At 55.1% G+C, this 12,441-nt stretch overlaps 2 protein-coding genes across 2 annotated transcripts; both read right to left on the reverse strand.

Annotated features, from left to right (window-relative positions):
• Positions 1–2,315: 2,315 nt before the first annotated feature.
• LOC122376955 lies at positions 2,316–4,377 on the reverse strand. The gene is made up of 2 exons (XM_043356929.1): positions 3,806–4,377; positions 2,316–3,499 (listed from the first exon to the last, which is right to left on the reverse strand). The coding sequence occupies exons 1-2, from the start codon at positions 4,163–4,165 to the stop codon at positions 2,768–2,770; spliced, it is 1,092 nt and encodes a 363-aa protein (XP_043212864.1). The 5' UTR covers positions 4,166–4,377; the 3' UTR covers positions 2,316–2,767.
• Positions 4,378–5,337: 960 nt separating this feature from the next.
• Positions 5,338–11,252, reverse strand: LOC122376956 (the record flags this gene model as incomplete). The annotated part of the gene is made up of 9 exons (XM_043356931.1): positions 5,338–5,840; positions 6,375–6,645; positions 6,879–7,082; positions 7,343–7,519; positions 7,828–7,982; positions 8,229–8,316; positions 8,573–9,609; positions 9,732–10,157; positions 10,763–11,252. Coding segments are annotated over 9 exons (3,069 nt in total), but the record flags the coding sequence as incomplete, so codon positions are not given.
• Positions 11,253–12,441: the final 1,189 nt, after the last annotated feature.

Here is a 12,441-nt window from a genome sequence, read left to right on the forward strand (position 1 = left end):
CTTAGTGTGAACATGCCAATGCTCTGCGCGCCTTGCCGGCCCTGTGCTTTCAAGCTTGGACCCTGAATTAATGCTACGTCAACGTGAATGGCCAATTAATGCTCATCGAAGGCATTTATTCAGGCAATTTCATTCAATAAAAAGTTGGGTAGATACCAGTTAGGCAACCAATGTAATTAACCATGGTCTAGATACTGAGTGTGTCATTTTTCATTCTTGTTCTCATCCAATACACTTCAACTTTGATCCCAATCCTAGCCAAAGGCATAGGCGGCGGAATGGGGAGGGCACCGGGCACTGTGCCCCCCTTTGATTTTGGCATTATAACATTAGCCCTATTGGTGTTGCATGGAAAGAATGGGACCAAGTCGGCAGTGCCCCCGCCCCCTCGCTTAATTGAAGGTGTTCCGCCGCTACTGGCCAAAGGGCCGATCGAAGCAGTCTCATTCTCAACAAAGATCAGTAAGCTTCAGCTTGATTGGAAAGTATGAATGGATGGACTGACAGTTTAACCTTTCTCCATTGAAGTTTTGCAAAATTGATCTGGTTTTGAGTTACTTATTTGAGAAAATTTAAACTGAAGATACAATTTTATTGTATGCTGTCACCATTTAATATCATTTTCTGTGCATTGATTTAGGAGTTAGCTGAGGGTACTTCTGGTCATCTGTTCATGGGTGACAGATTTGTAGATGAAAAGTTAAGTTTTAAAGTAATTGTATGTTATGTTTGGTTTATATTCTGGCTCTCTTATGAAACTGTAAATGCAAAGTAATCTCAAATATTGGAAAATATGCCTGCATTTGAATCTCTCTGGGAGTATTTACCTATTTTTAATGGTGAACACTTTGTAATCCTCAGACTGCAAATTATGGCGGTGGTTTCAACGAGCCACACTGGCCAGTCGCTTTTGCAACTGGCCAGGGTGACAAAGCTAGACCAGCCCACATCAGCCAGGCACCATCAAATGACACCAAGCAAGTTTCACATCAAACTTTTTCACATCAAGTCTCACGTCAAACAACATCAAGCAAGACCTACAATTTTTGCTTTGGAATTTAAAAATATGTGCTCATGATGACACTTAAGTGCAATAGGAGAATGAGGTTAATTTTCCCTGGCTGACCTCATTGCATTTCTTGTGCACAAGTTTTTTTTACAAAACTCAGCACAGAGGCTTAGCATGGTACCACCAACAGCCTGCACCGCTCCACTCTAACTTCACACCACTGACCACTCCATAATCTGCACTGCAAAGTGTGCCACTGCACCAAGTAGGTACATACAAATGAGATCTTGTTGAGATTGTCATGTTTTGCAGACTGGGCTTCAGGTGTTTTAGTACTGGGTGCTGGCCTTCCCTCAGCATATGTAGAAAATGTGAATCATGATTAGGGCAAGCTAGAACTGCTGTGCAGTCATTTGTGAGATGTTTCGATTTCGACTTGGATCTAGATGTAGAATTGTGATCGACTTCTGAGCATTGAAATAGATAAGATCTATTTAAATGTGTATATCTTTATTTTACCAATCTATTTGATGCCTCGCTTTTGCTGACAAGATACTATCTAGAGTCTATGTGTAAAATGAAATAAAACTAAGTAAAGTTCAAAACACCCCAGCCACGGCATATTGCAACATAATCAAGCAAGGGTGATGCCCCAGGGCCCCTCCCGTGAACATCCACGTTTGGGTCGGGTGCAGGATGTTTGTTACACCAGCCGTTCCTTCAAGAACATGCTCCCGCCCCAGCATCTCTTGCTAATCAGCGTCCTGTCTTGTAAGGTCTCTCAGCCACAAACCTCTGCTACCGTCGTATTGACCCCCCCCCCCCCCCCCCCGGTATTGGTCGCCTTGCGATTAGAGCGCTGAGCCTGCTGCCGGGTGTGCCTGGGTGCGGGAACACGCGGCCTGCCTTCACGGATAATTAGTGAAGCCGTGGTCGAGTAATTAATTATCAGCTGGTCTACAGCAGCACTGCGCTCGTCTCCAGTACGAGTTCATCCTGATGATCGAACGGCACGGAATCGCCACTCCCCGTGTGGATTGTCCATGATGGTAATACATACATACATACATACATACATACATACATACATACATACATACATACATACATACATATATACATACATACATATATACATACATACATACATACATACATACATACGTGCTACCATGACCTGCCCAGTGCCCACTGGGCGTTACGGGTGGATACGGTTGATTTTGTAACCAGTCGACTAAACGATACTGCCTACACGTCTGACGTAAACTCCATGCGGTATTTCCTCAGTTTAGTTGATAACACATCGTATCGCATCATAAATATATTTGATTTCCTCCAGTTTTTCTCTTACAACTACAGAGTCTTGCGGTTATCCAGCTGTCAGCTATCGACTGGCTTCTGGACATCGCTAAATCGCCCTCCGCTGGCTAGTCGTGGAGGTCGTCGTTTCGTCACCGCCGGCTGTGGCCGACTCGTCTCGTATCTGTCGGAGGTGGCCAGGAAGTATCGTCCGCTGTTGACGCACCGGGGGCGTTACGCAGTGCCACAGATTCCACGGGCAATGTCTGGGATCCTCGGTCATGGCCGGCAGTCGCTGTCCTAATACCTATTTGCTACCAACACCATTTTTCACTTTCCTGGCCTCGTTACAGTTTCCTTTCAAATCGCTGCAATGAAACCTCATCTATCTGTGTTATCCACCCAGTCTCACTGCACCCAGTGCGACCCTGGTTGGCGCAGTGTTCGGCGTCGGTCCGTCTAATAGTCGCCTCCCTCGTCATCCGAGTCGTCCGACAGACTGCTGGGCATGTTCAGACCGAGCACCAGGCCGAGCGCCATGACAGCCGCCTGGAGCGCCACCGTGGCGGCCAGCATGTCGCGCAGGCTCACCAGGCCGTCCATCAGCTCGCGCTTCACCTGCAGACAGCCGGTGCGCCACACAGCGCTCACCGTGCCGTTAGCCAGCGTGTGCGCGCGCGCCGTGCACGGCGGCCGCACGTGCTGGCCGTACTGGTGGCCCTCGTCGCGGCAGACGCAGCTGGGCGGCGTCTGCGCGTTCAGCAGCTCGTAGTCGGCCGGCCCCTCGATGCCGCAGCAGAAGGCGCGGTGCTGGAAGAAGCGCAGCTGGTGCAGCGCGCGGCTCTCCACCCAGGCGCTGCGCCGTCCCAGGTCGTCGACGGCCGGCGCGCCGGTCGACGGGCCGCCAGTGGTGTCGGTGCCGTTGCCGCTGGCCGCCGGGGCGGTGTCGTCGGTCGCCGGCTGCGGTGTGGGGTCGCCGTTGGCCCGGGGGGACGGTGTGCCGGTGGGACCGGCCGTGCTGGGCAGGCTCGGAGCCGACGGGCCGGCCGTAGTGCTGCCGCCGCCCGCCGGCAGCGGGTAGTAGGCGGCCCAGGCGCGTATCTCGCCCCGCCAGTACTCCTTCGAGACGTTCTTGTGGTAGATGGTCAGCACGCGCTTGTTCCTGGCCAGCGGACCGAGGTCCAGGCCGAACTAGAAGAGAAGGCACGGCGTCAGAGAAGGCACGGCTTCAGTACCATCCTAAATGGTATCACCTAAACGGTGATACCATTTAGGCCTGGTCCCAAAGAGATAGTTTTGTTATAACGACCAGTGATGATGACAATTACAGGTTACCATCTGAAAGTCTATGAGCTCCGATTTTATTAGATGCTTTTTCATCTTCGGTTTTTAAGTAAAGATAAAACAGGGGAAACAAAAATGTAGGTCTTGACCATTCTCTCCCATTTCTTTCCCAATGGTTGTAAGCCGATGCAGGGTGACTGGTACGCTACTTACATGACTTGACATCAGAATTCCGACGGCCAAGATGTTGAGGATGAGCAGCGTGGACAGAAATGCCGAGCTGGAGAGAACGATCAGCTTGCTCACGGTGCATATGCCGTAAATGAACGACAGCACCAAAAACACCGTCAGAATTCCCACCGACACGATGTTGAGGAAGGCCGCCGTCACCTGTTTCTCCTTCTCGAAGATGGGTAGATGGGTGTAGATGTGGAGGCATCTAGTGGTGTAGTACTCGGTGGCGGCCTGCAGCAGCACCCAGGCGCCGAACGACAAGTAGAAGACGGTGCGGAACCAGCAGGGCGGCGCCGGCGGCTGGTGGATCCGCGTCGTCACAGACTTTTTCCGATCCATCCTGAAGTGTGCTTAACCTTACCTCACCAGCGATTATGCAAAATCACTCACGCACTAACTTCCTTTATCGCTACAACATCCAGTCTTCCAGTGTTTTAAGATGCAACTTAAATTTGATATCCACCCCAACCCTAACACACCAATCGAAAAATTAAAACGGCGATGACGGGCGATGACGGCGATGTGCTAATTTCCGTTTCTAGCAGCCTCGATGTTTTCTTATATCGGCCACGTGCCGGTGTCGTAGACGATCCGTCGACTGACTGACTGTCTGACTGACTGACTGACTGACTGACTGACTGACTGACTGACTGACTGACTGACTGACTGACTGAGACTGACTGACTGACTGACGGACTGACTGACTGACTGACTGACTGACTGACTGACGACTGACTGACTGACTGACTGACGGACTGACTGACTGACTGACTGACTGACTGACTGACTGACTGACTGACTGACTGACTGACTGACTGACTGACTGACTGACTGACTGACTGACTGACTGACTGACTGACTGACTGACTGACTGACTGACTGACTGACTGACTGACTGACTGACTGACTGACTGACTGACTGACTGGTGACCGGTGTGGGCAGCAGGGGTCGGAGGGCGCTACTGAGGGAAGACTCGGCCCGCCGCCTCTTCATCACCTCGTCTCGCGCCGACCACCGCGCCGGCGACACGCGGCGAGCTTCCTATTCACAGTTATCCTCGGTGATAAGACCCCGCCTCCTTCAGCCTCCGCAGTCTGCATGTGACATTTGGCCCTGAGGGCTTAGCATTTATTAAAAATATAAAAAATATAAAAAATGTCTAGTGCTTCCGCACCTACTAGCCCAGATTATTATGTTTTTGTGCTATTGTGTTTTGCTTTGTTGCGTTGGTAATTTTTTTTAGGCGACGCCGATGGGCGATGCTTGACTGTTTAACACCGTGTTCCATTATGTCAACAGCTCGTTCTGGTGGCAGTCAGAAGACGGCTTTGTTGTTTCATCTTGTCTCGTTGTTTCCTCGTTTTCTCTCCTCTCGTTTTTCAGTCGTCTTTAATCGTTCCCTCGTGTACACAACATATGGATATTTACTTGGGAAGAGGGTATCTCGGGTACAATTGAGCTCTTCTCTTAATCGGTCTGTTCATTCTAGGCGAAAGAAAAAAAAAACGGATCCCACTTGTCTGTTTGTATTATTGCGATGACAGAACATTACGAACTACTTCAGGCTCATCTAACGTTGGCAGATTGACAATGTCTTGTCACAATGTCTTCATTATCGCAATGGACATCAACATGTTACATTCAGCGGCTGACAACTATATGAAGACCGTCCTCTATGCGGCATCGTGCCGAATGTCCGAGCCATTTCAGCAGTGGAGCCTACCACCATTCGTGGGGGGCTGCCCTGCCGCTACTTCTGGTGCCGAGCCAACTCATCAGGCTCGTCAGTACCTCAGTAGCCGGTCTGTCCGGCGGCCGCTCCGCAGTTGAGTTTCTCAATGTTGGCCACGTGCTGTCCGGGCACGTCGAGCCTCCAGTGTCCCGTGGCGCGCTCGACGCAGTGACACTGGGTGCCTAGACACTGGACGGGCGCGTAGTCGCCGCGATCGTCACAGCGCACGGTCAGGCCGCGCACGCTGGACGTGTGCAACTCGTGCTCGCGGCGCGCGCAGTCTGAGGGCAGAGAGACCAGGAAGTGGTCATTGAGAGGGTCTAAGTCAGCAATCGTAACGGGACAAAACCAGAATCATTATTGTACAGAGCAGCGTCGGGCGTTGCTCTGCTAGAGTTGATGGCAGGTGACGCCGTCTGTTTATCTACTGCTCGCTACTCACGGCAGGAGCCACCTCTGTCTTCTATCTCTCGGCACTCACGGCAGGTGGCGCTGCCTGGCTCCCGGGTACTTAGTACTAACGGCAGGTGGCCTAGTCTCTATCGTTCCCTCAGTACTCACGACAGGTGGCGCTGCCCCTCGGTACTACTCAGGGCAGGTGACCTCTCTATCGTTCCCTCAGTTACTCACGGCAGGTGGCGCTCTGTCTGTCTGGCTGTCTCTCTCTCGGTACTCACGGCAGGTGGCGCCGGCTATCTGTCTCCCTCAGTTACTCACGGCAGGTGGCGCTCTGTCTGTCTATCTGTCTGTCTCCCTCTCGGTACTCACGGCAGGTGGCGCTCTGCCTGTCTGTCTGTCTCCCTCTCGGTACTCACGGCAGGTGGCGCGGTCCGCCGGCCGGGAGCGGTACGGCAGCTGGCCGCCGTCCGGGTCCACACAGTAGCACGTGTCCCCGCGGCACTGGAGCGGCGCGAACGTGCCGTCGGCGGCGCACACGGGCTGCCGGTCGGTGCCGGCCAGTCGGCGCGCCGAGCGTTCACAGTACGCCGGCTCCGTCAGCGGCTCCGACACCGGCGGGGCCGGACGGCCGGGGGACGAGTGGTGCTGCTGCTGCTGCCGCACCCGGCGGCCAGTCTCCGTGTCCACCTGGGCGGGACGGCGACGGTCAGCGTTTGGGGGACAGTCACGAGCGAGTGGAGTCAGCTGTGATGCCCTCTGCCATCCGTTTTGAATCCCACGCTGAATGAGGGTTTAGAGGACCCTCAACAAATTCCTATCGCGACACAATATAGTGCCGTTTTAACTGGTATGCGCTAACAGCAGCCTGCACTCCCGTACTTGATAGCAACCGGAGCCGATTTTTCCCTGCGTTGCCTCACCTGGAAGCAGCTGGATCCGGTGCACTGCTGCGGCTCGTAGTTGCCCAGCCGGTCGCAGCTCACGGACCGCCCGAGCAGCCGTTTACGGCGCAGCTGCCACTGCTCGCGGGCGCAGTTGCAGTGCATCTCGGACGAGCGGCTGATGGGCGCCATGTTGCCCTCGATCTGCTCATTGGCCGGGCCGACGCACCAGCACTGGCTGCCCTGCGGACGCAGGGTGCAGAGGGTCGTCAGTGACACTCCGTGAGCGCAGGATGTATTGTCCTCGTTAGACGGCCAGTAAAGTCAAGCGATATCCGATTGTGCGTCGTGTGTCTGACTTTGTCGCGCTCCATTTTCCTTTCACTCCTCTTTCATCCCTTTCTCTTATTCCCTTGCAGAGCTGCTGTGGGGACTGAGGATTCATAGTCGTACCCACCTCCAGCATTTGCACTATCATTCACGTCGTCCCCATCCGGTTTTACCTTGCACTGTTTGGCGGCGTACTGTCCGAAGAGGTCGCACTCTGGGGGGCTGGCGCCGAGTAGCGGCCGGCCGCCGGCGTGTGTCTCGGTGCGGCGCTGCTCGTCCCAGCACGGGTGGCTCGAGCGGTGACTGGGACACCAGTCCTCCCGACGGTGCAGCTCAGAGACGTGCACGCTCTGTGACGTGAGACACGAGCGGGCGGTGAGGGTAGGACAGTGTCGATGAACGAACGGACGGTCATGGCAGCTCAGGAAACACACGTTCTACTTACAACGGCAAGAAGAGTCAGCTACTCGTATGATCTAACAACCTGTCAAAAAGGCGATTAACTTTATGAGTCTCTTAAGAATGATTGTAAAGTCCTATACCCGCACAATGAGGAACACATATCGTCATTTCATGCATCGCTCGATTGATCGATAGTGAGAAAACGGACGTTTGTCTGCTGTCATCTCCTCCGTCCGCTCACGTGATGGCAGCTCACCTCGGTACCCTCCACCCTCTGTCCGGTCACGTGATCGACGCAGATGCACTGTGAGCCGGTGCACTGTCGTGTCTCGAAGTTGCCGAGGTCGTCGCAGACGGCGGACACGCCCACTCGGCCGGAGCGGCCCAGATCGTACCGCAGCCGGGCGCACTCTGAGGGAGAGGTGGGTGGTCACTGGTCAGTGGCAGGGCACATACACAGCTAAGGACACTTCAGCTCAGGTCAGTGCATAGCACGGAGAAGGGGTCAATGTTACCACACAGTTTAGAGTATGTGCCTTCTGGTCGGGTCACTAGGTGAGTGTGTGTCTGCAAAGCGCATGGGATACCGACCCATGTCTAGTCACTGCTCAACTGAATAGGTCACCGTTTGTGCAGGTGGGGTGGAGGTATACTTACGGCACTTCATGTCGGGACCGTCCCAGATGTTCCTGACGAAGTTCTCGATGGTGTTTCCGGCCGGGTCGACACAGCGGCACTGAGAGCCCTGGAAATCACAACGAACGTCAGTCCATGTCACGGCAGTGAATGTTGATGTTGATGCGGTAATATACGAGGCAAAATAAATGGGCAACGAGCAACAAATGATAGCTGGCTAAAACGTGTTTATCCTACATATCTTCCAATCATTTTACCGAGGCGATAGGTTTTTTCACAACCATAAGACAGAATAGGGTGATCTGGCTAGGATTGATACATAGGCCGTGCCTTTCCCGGATTTCGTGGGCCTCAGTCGCACCCACCTGACACTGTTTGGGCAGGTAGCCGCCGCTGCGGTCGCACTCGGGCAGCACGAACCCGTCCCCGGCCTGTCCGTGGTCCATGAACTGCATCATGCGGCTGCGCTCCTGCCAGCAGGGCGTGCTCCCGCCCAGCAGCTGGGGGCCGCCGCCGCCCGGCGGGGACCGGCTGACCCCCAGCGGGGGCCGGCCGCCGCCCAGCAGCCGCCGCGTGCCGCTGCCGCCCTCTCCGGGACGGACCCGCGTGCCGCTGCCGCCCTCACCTGGACGGACCCGCGTGCCGCTGCCGCCCTCACCGGGTCGCACCCGCGTGCCGCTGCCGCCCTCACCGGGTCGCAGCTGATCAGGGTAGCCGGTACCACCGGAGTGACCAGAGCCGGAGCCGCCAGAGTGGTCAGTACCGCCAGAGTGGCCGGATCCTGAGCCACCTGAGTGTCCAGAGCCTGAACCTCCTGAATGACCGGAGCCGGAGCCTCCAGAGTGACCTGACCCAGAGCCTCCTGAGCCTCCCGAATGACCGGACCCAGAGCCGCCGGAATGGCCAGAGCCTGAGCCTCCCGAGTGGCCTGAGCCTGAGCCTCCAGAATGACCAGATCCAGAGCCTCCTGAATGGCCGGAACCAGAGCCCCCTGAATGACCGGAGCCTGATCCTCCGGAGTGACCTGAGCCTCCTGAGTGGCCAGAGCCAGAGCCTCCGGAGTGGCCAGTTCCTCCCGACTGTCCGGAGCCGGAGCCGGAGTGTCCGGTCCCTCCGGATTGTCCGGAGCCTCCCTGTCCGCCGAGCAGAGGCCGCCCCCCTCCCAGGAGCGGGCGCCCGCCGCTGCCCGGAGCCGGTCCGGAGCCGGAGCCGGAGCAGTCGAGCGCGCTCAGCTGGGCGATGTGCACCGACTGGGCCGACACCTGTCCGCCCGTGTGCGGGTCCACGCAGAAACACTGCGAGCCGCGGCACTGGCGGCGCTCAAAGTTGCCCAGCGAGTCGCAGTTGGTGGACGTGCCCACCAGTCCCAGCGCGCGGGTCTCCTCCTTCAGACGGGCGCACACTACCGAACAGAGGGGGTGGGTCAGTAAAGTCACCTTTATCGCTAGTCTATGACAGTATCCCGATCATTCATAGCGTAAGACTATACACGGCTGTGTATCCCTCCCGGCCCCTCTGGCTCACCGCAGTGCATCTGGTGCTGGTGCTGCCGGCCGCCCTGGTAGCCGCTCAGCCGGGTCCCCTCGGCGTCCACACAGTAACACTCGGAGCCGGTGCACTGTCGGGGCTCATAGTGTCCGGAGCGGTCACACTGCGGCAGCTCGAGGCCGAGCAGCGGCCGCGCCGACGCCGTCTGCAGCTGCTCGCGGCGACTGCGCTCCTGCCAGCAGGGCTGCCGGCTGCCCAGCGCCGGCCGCTGCTCGCCGCACTGCAGGCTGGCCAGCTGGGAGACGTGCACGGTGCCGCCGGTGGCCGGCTGGCCGCTGGCCGGGTCCACGCAGTAGCACGTGCTGCCCTCGCACTGGTGGCTGTGGAAGCCGCCAAACTTGTCGCACACCACCGGGTGGCCCAGGCCGTCGCGCGACGCCTCATACGACCGGCGCGCGCACGCTGACGGAGGGAGGAGGAGAAACACGGCCGTTATGAAACGCCCGTCACAGTCGTTGTCGATGCTCGATACACACTCTTCCCAGCATTGCATTCTCATTGCACACTCTTCCCAGCATTGTTAGTCACAGTCGATAATTATCTGCAACAGAGCGCATTCAAAGTCGTGCTCATCCGGCTTCTAACTTTTGCGCCTGATTCATGCTGCACCGCATGGCTTAGTTTTCTAATCCAGATATTAGATGACTAGCATCTGCGCCTGTTTCACGCTGTGCCGTGGGGCTCAGTAGTTTCCTATCTGAGCAATAGGTGACGCTAGTGCCTGCGCCTGATCCATGCTGTGCCGCACGACACAATAGTTTCTAATCTCGACGATAGGTGGCACTAGTTTTCACGACTAATTCATGCTGTGCCGCACAACTAAATAGTTTCTAATCCCGACGATAGATGGCACTAGTATTCACGCCTGATTCATGCTGTGCCGCACGGATCAGTAGTTCCTAGTGCGGGCGCTAGACGGCAGTACCATCTGCGGTACTAAATACTCGTACATGGTGGGAGTAGCTGCATGTAAGATGTTGGGTGAACGATGTGGTTTTCCGACTCACCGCATGACATGCTGGCTCTGTTCTGGTCCGGCTGTCTGTAGCCCTTGAGCTCCTCCCCGTCGGGCGTCACACAGTAGCAGAAGCCGCCGGCGCACTGGACCGCGGCGAGGTTACCGTCTCGGTCACACTCGGGCTGCGGCTGACCGGGAAGAATCTGCAGACGCAGCTCCTGGCACGACCGGGCGCCGCCGAACAGCCTCCGCCGGTGGGCGGCGCAGTCGAGGCTGCGCAGGTCAGCCACGTGCGCCTCCAGGCCGGGCAGCCGCTCGCCGGTGACGGCTTCCACGCAGTGGCACCGAGAGCCCACGCACTGGTGTGGCGCGAAGTTCCCGAGCTGGTCGCAGTTGACGCTCAGGCCGAGCAGACCGCCCTGCTGCAGCTCCCACTCGCGGCGAGAGCACAGGCAACCCATGGCGGCGCCCTGGGCGCGGCTGGCGCGGTACCGCGGCAGCGGGGCGTTGTTCGGGTCCACGCAGAAACACTCCGAGCCCTGTAACCAACGATGGGCTGTTGGAATTTAGACAGCTACACACAGACCACAGCTAAACGGTCTGACCACACAACAGATCGTAAAGTTCGCCTAACCATTCAATCACCTGTCCTATTTACTTACAGCTTCGATTGGCACGAGCGCGATTCAAATATGCTTTACGGTTTTGCCTTCGGCATGAAAAAGAATTGAGAGCGAAGTCCCTAGCAGACAAGCTCACACGTAATCCTTATAGTTTAGCAGCATTTTGGAAAGAGGTGCGGAAACTTAATGGTAGTGCCCCTCTTGCTCATTCGATTAATGGCATTTCGGGGTGTGACAATATTGCTTCAATGTGGCGAGATCACTTTTCAGAGATACTGAATAGCGTGAGCAGCGTTGATCGTAAAGAATTTGTTCTTCAGGAGTTTCGTGAGAGAAACCATCAGTTTGTGTGTATTTCTGTCCCTGAAATAATCGAGTCAATCCGGGAATTATCTTGTGGTCGCTCTAGTGGTAATGATGGGCTCAGTGCTGAGCACTTTAAATTTTCCGGTGTCTCCAGCGCAGTGCATTTATCTTTGTGTTTTTCCATGATGGTAAAGCATGAATATGTTCCACAAACATTTTCAAAAGTTGTACTTACACCCATCGTAAAGGATAAGTCGGCAAAGCTGTCAGATAAGGACAATTATCGCCCAATAGCTGTAGCCAGTGTAAGTTCCAAGATTCTTGAAAGGGTCATTCTGAAACGCTGTGATAGACAACTTGCGACTGGACACCATCAGTTTTGGCTTCAAAAAGGAACATTCAACCGACATGGCATATATGCCCTTAAAGAAATAAGTGACTATTATCTGCGAAATAGAAGTCCGGTATTTCTATGCTTTCTCGATGCACGGAAGGCTTTTGACCGAGTCAACCACTGGAAGTTATTTGCTATACTTCTAGAGAGGAAAATTGATGTGAGTCTGGTGAAGTTTCTTTCTTCGTGGTACGAGACTCAACAATTTTATGTTTTATGGGGTGGCTTGTTATCCGAAGGGTTTACGGTGACAAACGGGTAAGGCAAGGTATTATCTCCATATCTGTTTAATGCGTACACTGATGGTCTATCGACGCTTCTTGATCGGAGTGGTGTTGGGTGTCATTTTCAAGGTAGTGTAAATCATTTATATTATGCTGATGACATGGTCCTGCTCCCCTTCAT

This window comes from Amphibalanus amphitrite, unplaced genomic scaffold (genome assembly GCF_019059575.1).
Source record: "Amphibalanus amphitrite isolate SeventyFive unplaced genomic scaffold, NRLGWU_Aamphi_draft 002422F_arrow, whole genome shotgun sequence".
Classification (NCBI taxonomy): Eukaryota; Metazoa; Arthropoda; class Thecostraca; order Balanomorpha; family Balanidae; genus Amphibalanus; species Amphibalanus amphitrite.